Source organism: Nicotiana tabacum, chromosome 16 (assembly GCF_000715075.1).
Source record: "Nicotiana tabacum cultivar K326 chromosome 16, ASM71507v2, whole genome shotgun sequence".
Taxonomy (NCBI): Eukaryota; Viridiplantae; Streptophyta; class Magnoliopsida; order Solanales; family Solanaceae; genus Nicotiana; species Nicotiana tabacum.
In genome coordinates this window covers 12,039,213-12,057,427 of record NC_134095.1, presented here as the reverse complement: position 1 = coordinate 12,057,427, position 18,215 = coordinate 12,039,213, and the positions used below count along the sequence as shown (strand labels likewise).

General features: G+C 35.0%; 2 protein-coding genes across 3 annotated transcripts; one reads left to right on the top strand and one right to left on the bottom strand.

Moving 5' to 3' along the window:
* The first annotated feature begins 1,933 nt into the window (after window positions 1-1,933).
* On the top strand, window positions 1,934-8,989 carry LOC107794354 (THO complex subunit 5B). The gene is made up of 9 exons (XM_075232601.1): window positions 1,934-2,295; window positions 2,382-2,672; window positions 3,520-3,856; window positions 5,696-6,021; window positions 6,120-6,376; window positions 6,745-7,339; window positions 7,421-7,555; window positions 7,917-8,184; window positions 8,639-8,989. The coding sequence occupies exons 1-8, from the start codon at window positions 2,092-2,094 to the stop codon at window positions 8,181-8,183; spliced, it is 2,412 nt and encodes an 803-aa protein (XP_075088702.1). The 5' UTR covers window positions 1,934-2,091; the 3' UTR covers window position 8,184; window positions 8,639-8,989.
* A 5,134-nt stretch (window positions 8,990-14,123) lies between these two features.
* Window positions 14,124-17,664, bottom strand: LOC107794358 (ABSCISIC ACID-INSENSITIVE 5-like protein 5). Of its 2 annotated transcripts, none has more exons than XM_016616839.2 (5): window positions 17,535-17,664; window positions 15,762-16,938; window positions 14,887-14,958; window positions 14,779-14,808; window positions 14,124-14,537 (listed from the first exon to the last, which is right to left on the bottom strand). In XM_016616839.2, the coding sequence occupies exons 2-5, from the start codon at window positions 16,893-16,895 to the stop codon at window positions 14,463-14,465; spliced, it is 1,311 nt and encodes a 436-aa protein (XP_016472325.2). In that variant the 5' UTR covers window positions 16,896-16,938; window positions 17,535-17,664; the 3' UTR covers window positions 14,124-14,462. The 2 variants fall into 2 exon arrangements, with proteins under 2 accessions (XP_016472325.2, XP_075088700.1); XM_075232599.1 differs by having other exon boundaries at window positions 15,762-16,941; window positions 17,535-17,640.
* Between the last annotated feature and the right edge of the window lie 551 nt (window positions 17,665-18,215).

Genomic DNA, 18,215 nt, shown 5'->3' with positions numbered 1-18,215 from the left:
TTTTTTATTTTATTTTTAATGAGAAACTTTTAAAGTTTTTGTGTATATGATATACTTAAGACCATAAGTTTTATAATCGTGTAAATGTTAACTAATTTTGGATGACCAGCCGTTCAAAATCAATTAATAATAATTTATATATTTAACTAGGTTACAACAAAATTTTGAAGGCCATTTATCAAATAATAGATAATTGATATAATAAATAACTTATTTAAATTAATTTCAAACCGTTGGAAATTTATTAAACAATAAACAATTTAACTTGCTAATTGATATAACAGCAAATATAGAAAGAATGAGAAATTATGTTAAAATAAGAGCATCGAGTAGTGTTTCCTACATGCCAGAACTAGTCACAGTGATAGTAACAGTTGTAAAATTTTGCTATTTTTTTTTCTTCACAGTAAAGAAGTTTTTAAATATGTTTGTGATGGAAGAAATAAAAAAAATCTGTGATAATGATTTTCTATTTTTTTTTTCTTTTCTAAAAGCAGGTCTTCTTTTATTTGCCTTTTCCCCAAGGTATAAATTTTTCAGTGAATCTTTTTCAAAATTGATCTATGACATAAAAAGCAATCTAGGGAAATGCACAAATTATCTTCTTTAAATAAAGATATAATAAAAATTTCTAGTACATGTCACACCTCCTTTTTCCGTCCCCGCAAGGGGTGAAGGAGTTTTTTCCAATTAAAGGACAATCGAAACGGGATTTGTTTATTTATTTCAGAGTCGCCACTTGGGAGATTTAGGGTGTCCCAAGTCACCAATTTAATCCTGAATCGAGGAAAAGAATGACTCTGTATTACAGTCTGCGAACCAAAAATTCGGATAAGGAATTCTGTTAACCCGGGAGAAGGTGTTAGGCATTCCCGAGTTCCGTGGTTCTAGCACGGTCGCTCAACTGTCATATTTGGCTTAAATATCTGATTTTTATACAATTATGAGCTCATGTGCAAATTTTTAACTCAGCGTCGGGGTGGAGCTGCAACGTCGAGCAGCAGCACCATGGACATGGCCATGGCAGCAACAACTTGACGGAGAAGAAGCAGCAACGCGACGGGGGGGCTGGACTCGGAGCAGCTGCTCGACGAACTTGAAGACGCAGCCATGGCAGCGAGGGGACGTCGTGGGGGGTGAGGGTGGTTGTGTTGTGTGTGTGTGTGTGTGGTGTGTGTTGAAGGTGAAGGACGGGGAAGGGCAGCAGCCATGGCTGCCATGGGAGGGGAGCTTGGGGTGTTTTTGGAGAGGAAGAAGAAAGGGTTGGGGGGGGGGGATTAGTTAGTTTAGGGTTTTTTGGGTTTGGTTTTTTGTGAAATGTAAGATAATAGGGATGTTGGGTATTTTGGTTATGGACTGGGTCGACCCGGTTTGGAATGGACCAGGTCGTAGGGATGGTTGGATATTTTTTGGGCCTGTGGCTTGAATTTGAAGAAGAGCCCAATTCCGATTTTCTTTACATTTTTTGCTCTATTTTCTTCTAATTTCTAATTAATAAAACTAAAATTCTAAATTAAGTTATAAACTAAATTAACTTATCAAAAATACTAATTAATTCCAAATAACTATTATCGCATATTTAAATAGCAATTAACGATAAAATCGCACAATTTAGACGTTAAATGCTAAAATGCAACGTACATTATTTTTGTATGATTTTCTCATTTTTGTAAAACAAACTTAAATAAATACTAAATGAAAATGCGACATATTTTATATTTTTATTAATTTAAACAAATAAACACGCACAGACAAAAATACCACAAAATTCAAAAATTGCACACCAAGGAAAAATTATTTTATTTTGAATTTTTTGGGAGTAATTCTTTCATAGGGCAAAAATCACGTGCTTACAGTACAAATGCATAAACTATCTTTTTTCCACAAGGTCTTTTTCTTTTTAAATTCTGGAAATAAATGCTTAAAAGAAAATGAGAAAAATAAAGCAAAAATAGAAGAGTGCTACACTGCACCCGAAAGACGGGCACTCAAGTCAAGCAGACGGAACAAACAAACCCTAGTAGCGTACACATCCAGAAGCATAGCGTATGACTTAATCGGTAGAGACGCAGCGACAGAGCAGGGGTGAAAATGGAGATAACCATGGGGGAACCCGGCGAAATACTACCGGAGCACAAGCCGGAAAAGTCTCCATACGAAGTTCTGCAGCAAAGCAAAGCTTCAGTTGAGGAAATCGTTTCAAAAATGCTGTCCATTAAAAAAGAAAGCGCGCCGAAATCTGAACTTCGCGAACTCGTCACTCAGATTTTAATCAATTTCGTCTCTCTACGTCAGGTTAACTTCTTTTCGTTCAATCTCCACTTGTTCTTTTGTTTTTCCCTAATGCTTGTGTATTAACTACCTTAAACATCTTCCCATAGGCAAATAGATCAATCTTGCTCGATGAGGATCGCGTGAAAGGTGAAACGGAACGTGCAAAAGCTCCCGTCGACTTCACCACGCTGCAGCTTCACAACTTGATGTATGAAAAAAGTCATTATGTGAAAGCTATAAAGGCTTGCAAAGATTTCAGGTCAAAATATCCTGATATTGAACTGGTTCCCGAGGAAGAATTCTTTAGAGATGCACCTGAGGAGATAAAAAGCTCTGTTATGTCAAAGGACAACTCACACAATTTGATGCTAAAGCGGCTCAATTATGAGCTATTCCAGGTAACTAGCTTAATTCAATCGGCAAGCACTCCTTTCTATTTCCAAATTAGTTTAATATCTCAGTATCTTGTTCTAAAGGGAGTTATTAGGCTTGGTGTTTCATGTTTTTTGGTGAATTAAAATTGTTATTTGCTTCTAAAACTCATGTCTTCATGGACTATTATCTTTATTAAAACTACTAAATTGGTTTCAGAAGTGGTTTAGTGGAGAAGGAATCATATGAAGGTTGTTACAATCAATAAAGATAGACTCTAAAAGACTGAAACTATATGCAGCTTGGCTTCCTTTTAGTGGTGCTTTCAACCATGGATTCTGCACATATTGCACTTATATAATCTTTTATTTGTTGAGGTTGTAACATGTTATTGCAAGAGCTGGGAAAAATCTTGGTGTATTTTAGTATTGGCTAATGTTGAGATCAAATTCTATGCTTCTCTTTTATTTGGATAATAGTGAGGTCATATGGAGGTTCTTATGGTGAATAGAATCGAGAGACTGAAAATATACCCACCTTGGCTTCCCTTTAGTGGTACTTTCAACCGTGGATTCTGCATATATTGCACTTATAATCTTCTTCTAATGCATTTTATTTGTAGATGTTGTAACATGTTATTTCATGAGCTGAAAAAAGATCTTGGGGTCATTTAGTATTCGCTAATGTTGAGGTCAAATTCTATGCTTCTCATTTATTTCGAATTTGTATTAGATCATATGTATCAGCTGTATATGTTTGTAGAATAATTCCCATCTCTTATATGATCATCATCGGAGTAGCGTGTGTACGCACACGCATGTGTGATAAGTCTGGCTGTAGCCTTGTTTTGAGTTTAAATATTTTCTGTGTCAGCGCAAAGAATTATGCAAGCTTCGTGAGAAACTGGAACAGAAAAAAAAGGCTCTACAGGAGACCATTGCAAACAGAAAGAAGTTCTTGTCAAGTCTCCCGTCACACCTAAAATCACTCAAGAAAGCATCCTTGCCGGTGCAGCACCAACTTGGAGTTCTGCACACAAAAAAGTTGAAGCAGTTGCAATATGCAGAGTTGCTTCCTCCGCCTCTCTATGTTATTTATTCACAGCTAATGGCCCAAAAAGAAGCCTTTGGAGAAAATGTAGAGCTGGAGATTGTTGGTAGTGTGAAGGACGCTCAAGCTGTTGCCCGTCAGCAAGCAAATAAAGACACTGGTTGGTCCCAGTCTATAGATTTCTTATTTGGGCTCATCATGTGTTTTTTGTCTTTGCTGAAACTGCTGTGTAAACATTAATATCATTTTATCATATTATGCCTTCTTCATGTGCTCTGCTATAGTCTGCTATAATGGCACCTATTTCAAAATTAAAGTCTGCCATAATGTTTATTTTCTCCGCCAGATTCAAGGTTGTTGATGCATTTCTTTGCTAGAAAAATTTTCTTTGAGGTAAACTGTATGACCACAAACTAAAGCTAAGACTTTATACTATTCTAATGGTAATTAAATATTTACAACTGGATCTAAACTATTTGTCAATGTTGAACTCTGAAAATCCTTTTTCTGTCTATTTCTTTAACAAGGGGCTCTGTGATGGGTGCTTGTAAATATTATCATAAGAAGAAAGGGTTGTTGTACTTCAGTATGAATTTTCCTGTAAACAGTGTTTGTTCAATTACAACTAAGGCTTAGTTGGGCGATTTTCAATTTTAGTGTGTATATTAATTTTTTAGAAGATATTATTTCAAGTTGAGAAAATAAATCCTGTGTAGACAGCAGTTTTTAAAAACTTTCCTAGTGATAGGGGTGTTAGTTGAATCTTAGTAATTCAAGGAGATTTCTTGGTTACGTTTGAGGATAACTACGCTTAGTGCTTGTTATACAGTGGTTAAACAAATCCTTAAAACGTGACATAATCAAGAGAACATATTGGTTTGTTTGACTACTCATGAATATGTTTCATTCCATCGTTTCTTATAATCAAAGTTACATATTATCAGATTGGATACACGTGGTTGAAACTAGGGGTTGTGGCATATGTTCCACTTGATACATTCAGTTGGCACCTCACTTGGGACATTCTAATTGTAGGAAGTGATAAGTTCATAGAGAAACTGTTCTATGTATTAAGTTTGTTGTCACCTTGTGCATTCAGCTTGAAGGTAGTAACTGTACATAGTAATGCAAATTTGCAGGCAAACAGTGCTTTTAAGGCAAGAGAGATCAATAAAAATGATCCATCCTTGCATAGTACTCCTCTGGGCCATCTTCATTGGCTTTGATTGACTTTTATGGAGATTAAATAGTAAAATATTTGAAAGTATTGTTATACAGAGTTTGGTCAATAAGGATTTAAAATGATAAGTTTGAAATGTTAAACATGGAGAGGTTGAAAGGAAATTACTTCAAATGAACCATTTAAGATAGCATTAGTTTATGATACCTTGAGTTGGAGGAGGAAAATATGTTTTTGAGGGGAAAAATATTGGTTTTTCAGGACAGAGCTTAATCATTATTGGAATAATGGCAGGATTAAAGTTCAAGTTAAATAAAATAAAATCAGTATGCTAGTTTTTGACTTTGGAGGTCTGTTGAAAGAGTTCAAAAAGGAAAAGTCTAAGTTTAAGTCTAAGTGTAGAAGATTAATTGAAGTTTAAGTCAAAGTAGTGAATCATTTTGGTAGTGGGAATCGACCTTGAAGGTATCGTGAAGATTTCTCGAAGAAGAAGTCTAAGTCTCTACCTTTATCAGTTTAATGACCATTTCTATTCTGAGTATTACTAAATAGATTCTACTCATGGGAAACCATGAGCTTCTACTTTACATTGTTCAGCTTATTTTATTCTGCATGCCTGTTCATTTATGCTCTAGTTTTTGGTTGCACTATAGTGGTTGTGCTGTTTTTATACCCAATTTCACTGATTATATCTCCTTTAGTTTACTTGAGCTTGATTGTATTTATTTTCAGTTCCTTTCTGGTTGAACACTTTCTTCTTTACTTCCTTTGCTCTTCTTCTAAATGTTCCTATCTGAATGATAAATCATTCATGTGAAGGTGTGTCTGCCAGCTTAGAGAGCTCTAAAGTTGATGATGATATAGATGAGGAAGATGATGGACAACGGAGAAGAAAGCGTCCCAAAAAGATACCCAGCAATGAAAGTCTGGAGCAGGCTGGAATTTATCAAACTCACCCACTTAAAGTCACACTTCATATACACGATGATGAGATACAATCTACAAAACTTGTCACCTTGAAGTTTGAGTACTTAATTAAGTTGAATATTGTGTGTGTTGGAGTTGAAGGCTCTCAAGAGAATCCTGATAATGACATCTTATGCAATTTATTTCCGGATGACACAGGCCTTGAGCTTCCACGCCAGGTTTTCAGCTTGAGATATTGGTGTATTAATTATTCCTTGTACTTTCAACTGTTTGTTTCAGTCTTTCTGATTGATTCAACTTCGTGTGTGTTCTGCAGTCAGCTAAGCTAATTGATCATTCTATTGTGTTCGATGAAAGGAGAACGTCACGACCATACAAGTGGGCCCAGCATCTGGCAGGCATCGACTTTTTACCTGAGGTGTCACCATCACTTAGGGGTTTTGAGACTTCAAATGATGAAACAGCAAAACACGCTGCTGTTATCTCTGGTCTATCATTGTATCGGCAGCAAAATCGGGTGCAAACGGTTGTGCAACGGATTCGTGCTCGGAAAAAGGCTCAGCTGGCTCTAGCGTGAGTCACTGTAACTGTATGTTTAGCATCATGGATCCATAGGGACAAATATCATAGATGAGACTGACTTGTGGCAGAGATGATCTTATGTGCAGTTTTGTTTTGCTGAAGATGTTTGAATTTATTAAAGATAGTTAATGTTTCCCTTGCTCTGCAAGGTCATTCTCGGCCTTCTTTCTGTTTTCTACTCTGTCCTCTTGTTCACGGAGAATGATGTGATGTCTTATTCCTTGATCTTTCAGTACTGAAATTCCATTTCTGGGGACTTGTCTTTTTCTCCTATTCCTCTTTTATTGTTTGCCCTTAAGGTTAAAAAGCAAGGCGTAACTCATGTTGGAAATTTGAACTTTTTTTTGGCTGAGTTACAGGGAGCAGTTCGACTCTCTAATGAACCTAAACTGGCCAGTTCTAGCCAGTAGAAGTGTTCCTTGGGCCTCACACGATCCTCGCTGTAGTTTGCATGCATGGGTCCCTCTTTGTCCATCTCCTAGTCAGGTTTCAACATTGGCTGTCGCAGAAATAGAACAAGTTCAGCTTCCTACAGAAGTTGTGGTGGACGGGAAATCTGCCTCTTCAAAAGAAGAGGTAGAAAGCACGAGGGAGGATGGGGAGCTTCCATCTTTAGTTCCAGTCACTTCTATAAATGATACTAATGTCACTCCAAATAAAAGAATCAATTTTGATCCGTCCACAAAGCTGGCTTTCATTTCAAAGAGTGCCAGCTCTCCAATTATAAAGGGGAAGTCACCAAGTTTTAAGAAATACGGAGATGATGCAGATCTTATTCTGGAATCAGATAGTGAAGTGGATGATACTGTGCAGGTTGGGCAGGATAGTAATAATACCCCTGGACTTGCTGGGTTCAGTGACAAGTCATGGGTGGACTGCAAGGTTCAGGAATATTGTCTCGTTCTGACAAGAAAGATGGATAACGAGGAAAGAAAAATGAAATTGGAATCCAAGGTCTAACATCCTACCCTTTTCATTTTCTATCTCAAATTCAATTTAAATTTCCTCTTCATGAGTGGTCAATTCTTATGGCAGATCAAAATCAGCAAGGAGTATCCACTTAGGCCTCCTCTTTTCACATTGAGCCTTTATGAGGCGATACAGTCGGAGAACTTTTCTATGGTGGATAGTTCTGTGTGGTACAATGAACTTCGCAGCATGGAAGCAGAGGTAAGCAGTAACAAACGTAATGGTTGGTTTTGCTGCATATGGCTATGTTACATGGACTCTTTATTTGCCTGGACTGTGTCAAGTGGGTATTTGTGTTTTATATATATCTAAAAATTGAGCGTTCTTAATCCATGTAAGGTAGGCCTGCAGTACAATGCAAATTCAACTGCGAAGCTTTGTGGCTAATGTTTGGTGAAAAGGAGACTCTAGGTTTATTCCTTAACTAACCCACCGTAATTTTGAGGATTCCTCAGACAATAGCTGAATTTGTTCACTAATTGAGAATTTGAGATTGTGATGTCAGTTTGCGACAATTTTATTGGTCAATCCTAAACTGAAGTAGCTATTTAATCTGTTGCAGGTCAATGCTCACATAATAAACGCTATACCTGCAGATGAAGAAAACTTAGTCTTGGCTCATCAGGTTCGTTGTCTTGCCTTGCTGTTTGACTTTTATGCTGAAGATGGGGAGTCATCGTCTGAGAAGAGAAAGAGCACTTCTGTGATTGATGTTGGTTTGTGCAAACCTATGACTGGTCAGCTTGTCGCTCGATCATTTAGAGGTAGAGATCATAGGAAGATGATCTCATGGAAAGACAGCTCTTGCACCCCTGGCTATCCGTACTAAGGTAATATCCCAATGTTGTTACATTTTGTATTATTATTTCTCAAATGCTGGGTTGTTTAAATCCATGTGATTGGTCTTTCGTGCTATACCATGTACTACTGAGATTCACGTTGCAACATGCCTAGTTAAAATGTTATGACTCCTGTTGCACATCTTTTCATAATGATGGGCATGATGATAGCCACTTCCTGTTGCACCTGAATTGGTTAGACAATGGCTGATTGTTTATTTGGTCAAAGAACATGGTGGCGTTCTGCATTGCCAGTTGAGGGAGATATTTGAAATGATATTGTTAGCACGTTTCAAGTTCTGACATTGTTTAAGATGTTCGCCAGATCAAACTGCAGAATTGTAAAACCAATAAGTTATAGATATAGCATATCTGTTTCGACGGCATCTTTTTATACTATTGCATCGTGTAAAGCGCTATTTCAACTATATTTGTGCTTGTGCAGACATTTTGATAAGAAAAGGCTACATTGAAACGAAAGGCAACTCATTGGTGTAAATGCGGATCCTCTGTTTGTGCACGTCTCTTAACCTATCAGCAGCGAGGGATTAGCCTTTGTTTAAATACTATGTAAAATTGTAATACCAAACTATCTTATAGGGGCACATTGTAATGTTGGAAAAATATATTTAAAACCTACTCATTGTGTAGGAAACAAAAAGGAAATGATTGAAGTGTGGCTATTGAAATGAGAAACATTCCTTTTAAGTATATAAGTGGGTGTTTGGACATAAGAATTGTAAAATTTCGGAAAAAAGTGGAAAAAAAAAATTCAAGTGAAAATGGTATTTGAAAATTACAGTTGTGTTTGGATTTGAATATAATTTTGGACTATTTTTGAATTTTTGTGAGTGATCTAAAGTGAATTTTGAAAAATAGGTTTTAGGAGTTTTTCAAATTTTCAAAAAATTTCGAAATTCATTTTCAAGTGAATCGAAAATTTCATGGCTAAACATAGATATCGAAAAAAAGTGAAAAGAATTTCAAAATAAGGAATCTTTTTATGGGCCAAACAGTCCCTAAATATCAAAACTCCACGTGAGTAAAAATTAAAAATTAAAACGACATTATATTCAAGGAGTTTTTACCTCCTATAGTAAAGGTTAACACCTTATTTATTTTAAATAAATATCATTTAAAAAAATAATATTCCATAGATACCTTTTAAGGTTTATAGCAAAATATTAATTTTGGTTACTTCCTAGTCCTAAGTCACTAAATACGCTAATTAATTACACTATTTTCTTTCTCTCTCTACTTTGATACATCTCATACTCTTCCCCCATCCCATTAAAATTTTCGATCTCCTCCTCCTTCCACCGGATTTGTGCAAAGTATGAAAGATTCAAAAGGTAACCAAACATTTTATTGGTGATATTATGTGCAAAGTATGAAAGATTCCAAACAGTTTGGGTCTATGTCTTCTATGAATTTGACGCCGATAAAAGTTCACGTTGAGGAGAATCAAAAGGGTGGAAATTTTGAGGAGCAATTTTCACAGATGACTCTTGGGGTAGTGAAACAGAAGCATGAGGAAGGAGGATTTGTGGATTTATCTTCGCCGCATGCGACGGCTGTTTCCGGCGTGCAACAACAACAACTACAACTGCCTCCGTAATTGCAACCAAAGCTTGTTATTCCATCTGATTTGCCTTCCCCTGATTCAGTTTCAAATCAACTTCATCAATCCAGAGAATTCCACGTGACATCCACGTCACAACTTTATCTTTCGCGATGAAGAAGAACATTTCCTTTAATATATTTCAATGTAATTTCAACGTATTGCATTGTATTTTCATGTATTTCATTGGATTCATTGTCTTTTTTTATTGTAATTCAATGTATCTCGTTGTATTCCATGTATTTTATTGTATTCTCTGTATTTTTTTCATTGTATTTCAATGTATCCCGCTGTATTCTATGTATTTCATCGTATTCACTGTCTCGCTATATGCCATGAATGTATTCATAATTTTTTTTAATTAATATAATTTATGTATTCAGATGTATTATATAATTTCTCTGAAGATTGCTATGTTTTTGGGGTATTTTTCGGTTGAGAATCTTTTTTATAACTGAAAATACAAAATTTGTGTATTATAATTGAGTTTGTTGAGTTATATTAGGAGTCTATTATGTTAATTGATTCACTTTCCATTTTAAAAACAGTATAATCCCCTATTTCACGCCGTGAATACAGTTGAATACAGTCGAATACAATAATCTGTCCAGCTGTAATCTCATGTTTCACTCCATGAATACAGTCGAATACACTCGAATACAACAACTGATTAGCTGGACTTCCCACACCTATTTTTACTACTGTATTCATGAATACAATAGCTTAAATACATCAAATACAACTTATAACTACATAAAAGGTATCTATAATCCGTAATATATCAAATGATATCTATAGATGGCTAATTACTATTAAAAGATAGTGTTTTATGAAAATTTCCCTATATTCAACTCAAGTCACTCGCACGATATGTTGGGCTGACATTGATAAGCAAAACGTGGTAGAAATTAAAAAAATAGCTAAATTTACAAGTGGTCATTCAAAAAAATAGCAATAGTTTCAAAAGTAATCGAAATTTAGTCACTTTCCAGGTAAATATAAATCTGAACAAAAATACTGTTTAAAATCCGGAAAATACTCCAGCATAATATACTGGACTTTCAGCATAATATATTAGGTCCAGTATAATATGCTGGAAGTTCATACACATGTGCTCCAATCTCCAGTATATTATGCTGGAATATGTTATGATGAAACTTTTTGTGTTGCAGCAAAATAGTGACTATTTTTTAATGACTTTACAAACGCTGACTATTTTTGAATGACCAATCCAAAAACTAGCTAGCCCGCTGGTATTTGGACCAAAGCCGTTTATCTTCCATGATTCAGACTAAAATCATGAAGTTATCTTCAACTGAAGCCACTTTCTTTAATTGCTATGGCAATTGGTCTTAAATTATGCATATAGATGAGCAATTATAGTAAACATTTTGTGTTCGCATGATCACGTCCTTGAACCTTAAAGTTTCAAACACCAACATCTATCCCTGTCATAGGTTTTCGGTTGATTTGCTGAAACTTACCTGAAAAATAAGTTTTTCTTAAGTCAAAATTTATCTCAAATGTGTACTACACTCATACATTTCTACGACAATATCCCTATATAACAACTATTTACTATGAAAACCAAGTTTCTTTTGGAACCAATTTTCATGCTATGTTATAATATATGTTCTCTATAACAACACTTCGCTATTATAACAACTAAAAGAATTTGGAACAAACGAGGTTTTTATAGAGAGGCTTGACCGTAGTTTTTTTTTTCTTTTTCCTGAAGGGAAATTTTCGTTCCTATACCATATAGGAAACTATATTACCAAATATGTTCATAGTTTGCATATTACCCGCCATGCTAATAGTATTTTTACAAAATATAGACAATTCATTAAATAAGAAATCATTGTAGCTGTAGGCTTCCTTATTTTTCTTCCTTCATGGAGTTTGAAAGCTTCAAGCAAAATCAATTATCAAGAAACCTAGAGTCGCAAAACCACAAATGCTGTCGAGATTTCGATTTTCGTGGTGTAATTTGAAAAGTTTCAGAGTTATTTTTGCATAAACTAATCATTGCAAATTTCCAAAAACGTATTCAATGACACATGAATCACTAACGTGCTAAGTTTCTCTCGTTATCTTAGTTCACATATTAGCTGAGTTCTATTTTTTTTTCAACAGCTTAATTCTCTTTTGACAAGTTAACTTCTTAGAAACAAAAATGGGACGATCTCGCTTCTTGTTTCATCATTTTTCTGATTTCACAAATAAAAAACGACTAAATCTTCTACAATTCTTCTTCAACAAACGCAATTATGTCCAAAATCCTAATTATGCTACAACTGAATGAGAATTAGGATAGCTATGGGAGATTTAGAGAATTTCGAATTTGAGTTTTCAAAAATCATTATTTGTTCGGATTGAGTGTTGTTGCAAATAATTAGGAATATAGTTTGGAGTTTATATCTCAATTTTGAGGGGTTTTGGTGAAGATTAACCTTGATTTTGGCTGAATTTCAAATTGAAACTCGAAGAAGAAGAAGAAGAAGAAGAAGAAGAAGAAGAAGAAGAAGAAGAATAAGAAGAAGAAGAAGAAGAAGAAGAAGAAGAAGAAGAAGACGACATGACATACATTACATTGCAGAAATTGTAGAAAAATTATATTCTGTTGTTTATTTATTTTTCTTTTATTCATTTAACTATTGTATGAAAGTTGAAAAAACAAAAAACTTAGGATCATATCCGCTATGTATAACTGTTCGCGATTTCAATATGAAATTGAGTATCACCAATGAGAACACAGTTGCATGTTTGTGTTGTTACATTTTATATCAAATTCTGGTTGTATATAAATGTCCTACACTTTATCTACATTTTATCTACAAATAAACTACATGTCAGAGTAAATATATATATATATCAGTATGGATGTTTACAATATCCACAAAATTTCTACATTCTACAATAAAACTACATATCATTTGAAAAATTAATATGAAAATATAGAATTTCAATGTTTCTACAAATTATCTACAAAATTTCTACAAATTGTTCATAACAGAATTTATTTTTATTTTCATGCATGTTCGTCTGTAACACTAAATTTACTTGATATGCCAACATCTCCCGTTATAGAGGAATACAACTTATCTACAACTTTTACACATTATTTCCACTCAATTAAATACAACTACAATAACATAAAACTTACATACAAAATTTATACAATATGTCTTTTGTATATTTTGTATCTGATTTATACATAGTAAAAATAAATTTCATACAACTAATTATATATTATACAACTTATCTACAAATTATTTACAATTTTCGTACATTATTTCTACTAAGTTATATACAACTACAATATACACTTAAATACAATATTTATACAATGTTGTTCAACTTTCATACAATAGTTAAATGAATAAAAGAAAAATAAATAAACAGCAGAATACATTTTTTCTATAATTTTTCTACAATTTCTGCAATATAATGTATGTCATGTCTTCTTCTTCTTCTTCATTTCTTCTTCGAGTTACAATCTGAAATTCAGTCAAAACCAAGTCTAATCTTCACCAAAACCCCTCAAAATTGAGATATAAACTCCAAACCATATTTCCAATTATTTTTAACAACCCCAAATCCAAACAAATAATGATTTTTGAAAACCTAAATTCGAATTCAAAGCTTCAAAGCTTTTTGATGACTGTCAATGGTGGAATTGCTGCTCTCGTTTCCTTTCCTCTTATATTACTGAAATTTAGGATTGAGAGATAGAGAGAGACATAGAGAGAATTCTCAATTCTTTGCAACAACATCCAATCCAAACAAACAATGTCTTTTGAAAACCCAAATTCGAATTCAAAGCTTCAAAGCTTTTTAATGGTTGTCAATGGTGGAGGGGTTACATATTTCGCTAGTTTTAGAAGAGGAAATCGTGGGTGATTGAAGAGAAAATCGTGGGTGTGATTTGATACGTGAGTGAGGTGGTGAGATTTAGAGAGAGAAACTTGGGGGAGTGGGAATATACGGTTGAGTAAAATTAGGAGACTAATTAATACCATTAAAATCCTAAAATGGTACATAAATGGTAATTAGGTATATAGAAGATAATTATATTAAAAGTTAAACATGAAGAATAATATTGTTTACTATATCGCACAGGAATGTAAAACTTCCTTTCTTGAAAATGTCGTGTTTAAGACCAGACAAAGTTTTTTGTCGAAATTAGCAATAACCAAAAACTCTTCACTCGAAAACACCCCTGAGAGAAGCATTCGGCCAACATCCGAATTTCTTCTTCACATTTTACTTAAAAACATACCACTTTGAACAAATAATTACTCTCAGGTAGTTAAAATTCAGCCTGTCAAAATAGTAGGCTTGATTCCAAGTCACTTCTACAGAACACATTACAAGAGGATATGTTAATAATATATAGATGTATTTTCATGTGTATCTGCTATCAACTAAGTATTTCTACATTCTGGCTCTAATTTATGCATATGATGCCCAACAAGGGAGAATTAAGAAATTAACAGAATGAAAAAGCTACAGCAAAAAGACAACTCTTCTCTTCTGAGCTACAGTTGACACATATTTCCTTTATGTACAGACACCTACTATGAGTTTGTAAATATGGCTAATACCACTAATCTCTGAAATCCCCCCCCCCCCCCCCTTTTTTTTTTTACCATGGACCAGTCTGTGTCCGTCTTAAGCATCGCCTTTTAGCTTCCCTTTGAAGGTTCATCATTTCCATAACCTGTATCACAAAAATGCAATAACTTCTGTTGTTAGATCCAAAATGGCTATGCTAACTCAATTCGAGAAGAAAATAACACGATCAAACAGGTAGAACAGCTGTGTGCTTCTATAGATAAAATTTGGACAATTTTGATCAGAGTGTGCTGAATTAACTGACTATGTTTCTTAAAGCAAAATCGCGTAGACAAGAAAAAAACACGAGGGGTTTGACTTGAAAGAGGAAGCAGAACTTTATATACCTGATTCTTCTGCATTTCCAACATTTCTTCCTGCAACAGTACACAATTTAGTTAGTGACGAACCATTGAGACAGACAAAAGTTGCAATGCGATTTCATATAAGATCACCTGTTTCTTTTGAAGTTCTTCGTTTTCTTCTTTTAGTTTTGCAACTTCTGCTTCTAGCTCCATAGTATATGCCTACAGAGAGTTAAACAGAAGATGATCAATGACCACAAAAGTGTACATCAGATTGAAAAACGAGGCATTATTAGGTGCTCGTGCATCCTTTGAAATTTAAGGAATTTGATGTGCTAGTTTTTGGTCTGGTCTATATTTACGAAGACAAATGCACAGGGTTCTGCCTATTTAAAGGGTACAACTTATAGCAGTGTTAGTCATACAAATTTTGGTTACTATGTATAGCACAAGCTGCTTTACATTTTATTAAACCGAATCTTTGAACCTTTCGAATCTTGTCACATTACATCTCAAATACCATTCTGCTGCATATGATATCCAATCTTTTTTAGAGTGAAAAAATGCACCTCCAAGTATAATAAAGCAGATCATTAATCATCAAATGGATGTAGTTAAATGCCCCAAATAATGATATTAGCATGCAGTTAGAGAAACAGGTTAAGCAAAGTTCATAAGGACTTAACTAAGGAAGTTAAAGAAGATCGATTAGGATTAACTTTTCTGAATAACACAAGGGATGGTGTTTCTCTCCTCAACTAGAGCAACACAACTATTTCTAAGGAAGAATATATCAATGGGTGTTTCCCAACATACTAACAGACCTATTCAAGTCACAATCTTGAAGATGTCGAGATAAAAAATTACAATTTTACAGAAGAGAAATATACTGAAATCGTATATATTAAGATTATACACATAAGTACAGATGTATTGTTTTCTGGTATACACATAGCCAGTAATACAAATGCATGCAGATTGCAGACATCAAAGGTATATCCTATGTGTGAGATTCAGAATATTACCTGTTTTCTAGCTCTTGATCTGGCAGCTGACTCTCTATTTTTTATCATTCTCCTCTGCCTCCTTTCAACAACCTTCTCCACAGTACTGTATTTTCGGCCTCTTATACCACCATTGAAGACATAGGGAAGTGGAGATACAGAAGGTGTATCTCCACTGCTCTTCCCAAGTCCATCTGATGAAACAGCTGGAGATGCTGTTGCAACAGTAACAGCTCCGGCTCCTAAACCAACCATACCCATTCCTCCACCCGTTAAAGCAGCACCTTGAACGAAATTAGAATTGAGCGCCGGATCAGAAATACCAACCATTCCTCCCCTCATTCCAGGACTGCCCAACTGACCATTATTTGGTATAGCCATAGGGGCAGCATATGCCAAAGCAGGCTGCTTAGGGAAAAGGGGTTGCTGCTGTGGCTGTTGTTGCTGTGGTTGTGGTTGTTGTTGTTGCAGTTGCTGCGCCCTTAGCTGTTGTTGTGTTCTAACCCCATTCACATTCAGTGGCAAATTAGCAGCCTGAATACCAGTTTCACCTGTGTTCCTATTAGCTTGTTGGTATCCAAATCCAACTCCTGTATTATTTCCAGCATAGGACAAATCAGCAAAGATTCCTCCAACATTATTCGATTTCGCAGCTAACTGTGCATCTTCTCTCACAACTCCAGCTCTAACTAAGAACTCCTCAAGTGTTATTTCCCCTAAAGTCTGTTGCCTCTGAGGCAAAGTTGCTGACACCCCAATACTATTTCCATCTTTTCCACCACCATACTCCTTTGACATATCCTTCCAAACTTCATCAACAGTCTTATGACTCAGTGTTCTAGGTAAAGTCAAAGAGCCTTGTCTCTGTAAATTCCCACTTTGAACACTACCAACTTCTTGCCCATTAATTCCAGACCCTCCCATTGTTTGACTTTCCTCAGCATTCCATATATTCTTTAGCAACTCATCCATATTCATTGACCCAAAATCCTTTCCACTCCCTCCCGTCGTGCTCAAAAACTCATCGAACGTTAACGAATAGATAGATGGCTGCCGCGGTAACTGAAAGTTCCCGGGCTGTTTCCCACCAACACTACTTCCACCCTCCCCTGGTGGCTCATTTCCAAAGTTCTTGAAATTAAAATTACTCCCCATTTCACTAAAAATAATAGTCTCCAATCCAACTTCAAAAATCACTCTGCTATTCAAGAATCACAAAAGATAATAGTCAGATCAACAAGTTATTTCACTTCCCTCTAAGCCTTTTCACTAACATGCTGTTCAACCCCTCACATAAATGTACATATATCTACATACACACAGCTTCACACAGTGTAATAAAAAGCTGAAAGCAAATATACCTGAAAATAGATATGAAAATCAAACTGAACCTAAACTTCACCAACCCCTTACTAGAAAAATCATCAAAAACAGAATTCTAGTTGAAATTCACTTCATTTCCATTAAGTTGACTGCACTTGCAGTTCACACCAGGAACCCCAGAATACAAAGTACAATCTCCACACCAACCAATTCAACAAAAGCATAAACTTTAAATATCCACTTCAAATGTACAAACTCAACGTCAAAAATCACAAAGCTCAAAGATCAAAGCTGAAAACTTTGAAGGTAAGAAACCAAGAAAGCTAATCATTGACTAGTTATCCATAAATAGAAAATATTTAAGGAAACACCATATTAATTGTAGCTGATAATAACAAGAAAAAATAAAACTTTTTTTTCTGAGAATTTTTTGAAATGGGAACACAAGGAACAGTATGTTTTCCTGTTTACCTTTTCTGTTTTTCTGGATATATTTTTTTCTTTCTAAACTTGTAGACTGCTAGACGTTTCTTTCTTCTTTGGCTGCGAGTGGTTCTTGAAAGTGCCAAGTGTCTCACTAGGACTTTTAAGGCCGGTAACCCAAAATATATAGTTCGGATAATAATTAATGGGTTTGTGGGGCCCAAAGGTATAAAACTTGGGCCAATTAGTGATGGAGTAGGAGATGGTTGGTGTGACTTTGGGCCAATAATGGAAAGAAAGGTGGGTTGATCACAAACCGTCCACGTAGAAGGAATTGAACGGTTGAGATGAGTTTATTTGGTTTTTGTCAGATAGGTGGGATGGGATAGGGACGCGGCATAAAGGGACGCACGCCCTAAAGTGTTTGCAGTAATGACCATTCCCCTTGTGTATAGGGCAATTGGTGTTTAGGGATTGGTTAATACTATAATAGAGAAGTGACTTTATGGATTTCATTAAATTTGGCACTTTCTTATTGGATATTGTGGTTGAGATCTTGATTGAAGTTTAAGTGCTTTTATTACCAAGTTTCTTGAAGAATAATTGAACATTTGGGGGTGGTTTAGTTACTTCATTTAGGTAAATAATTTCAGTATAAAGTAGGACTCTATCTTGTTTGACCAAAAAGCGTAGTTTTTGGTTAAAACGATTATATTTACGTAATGATGG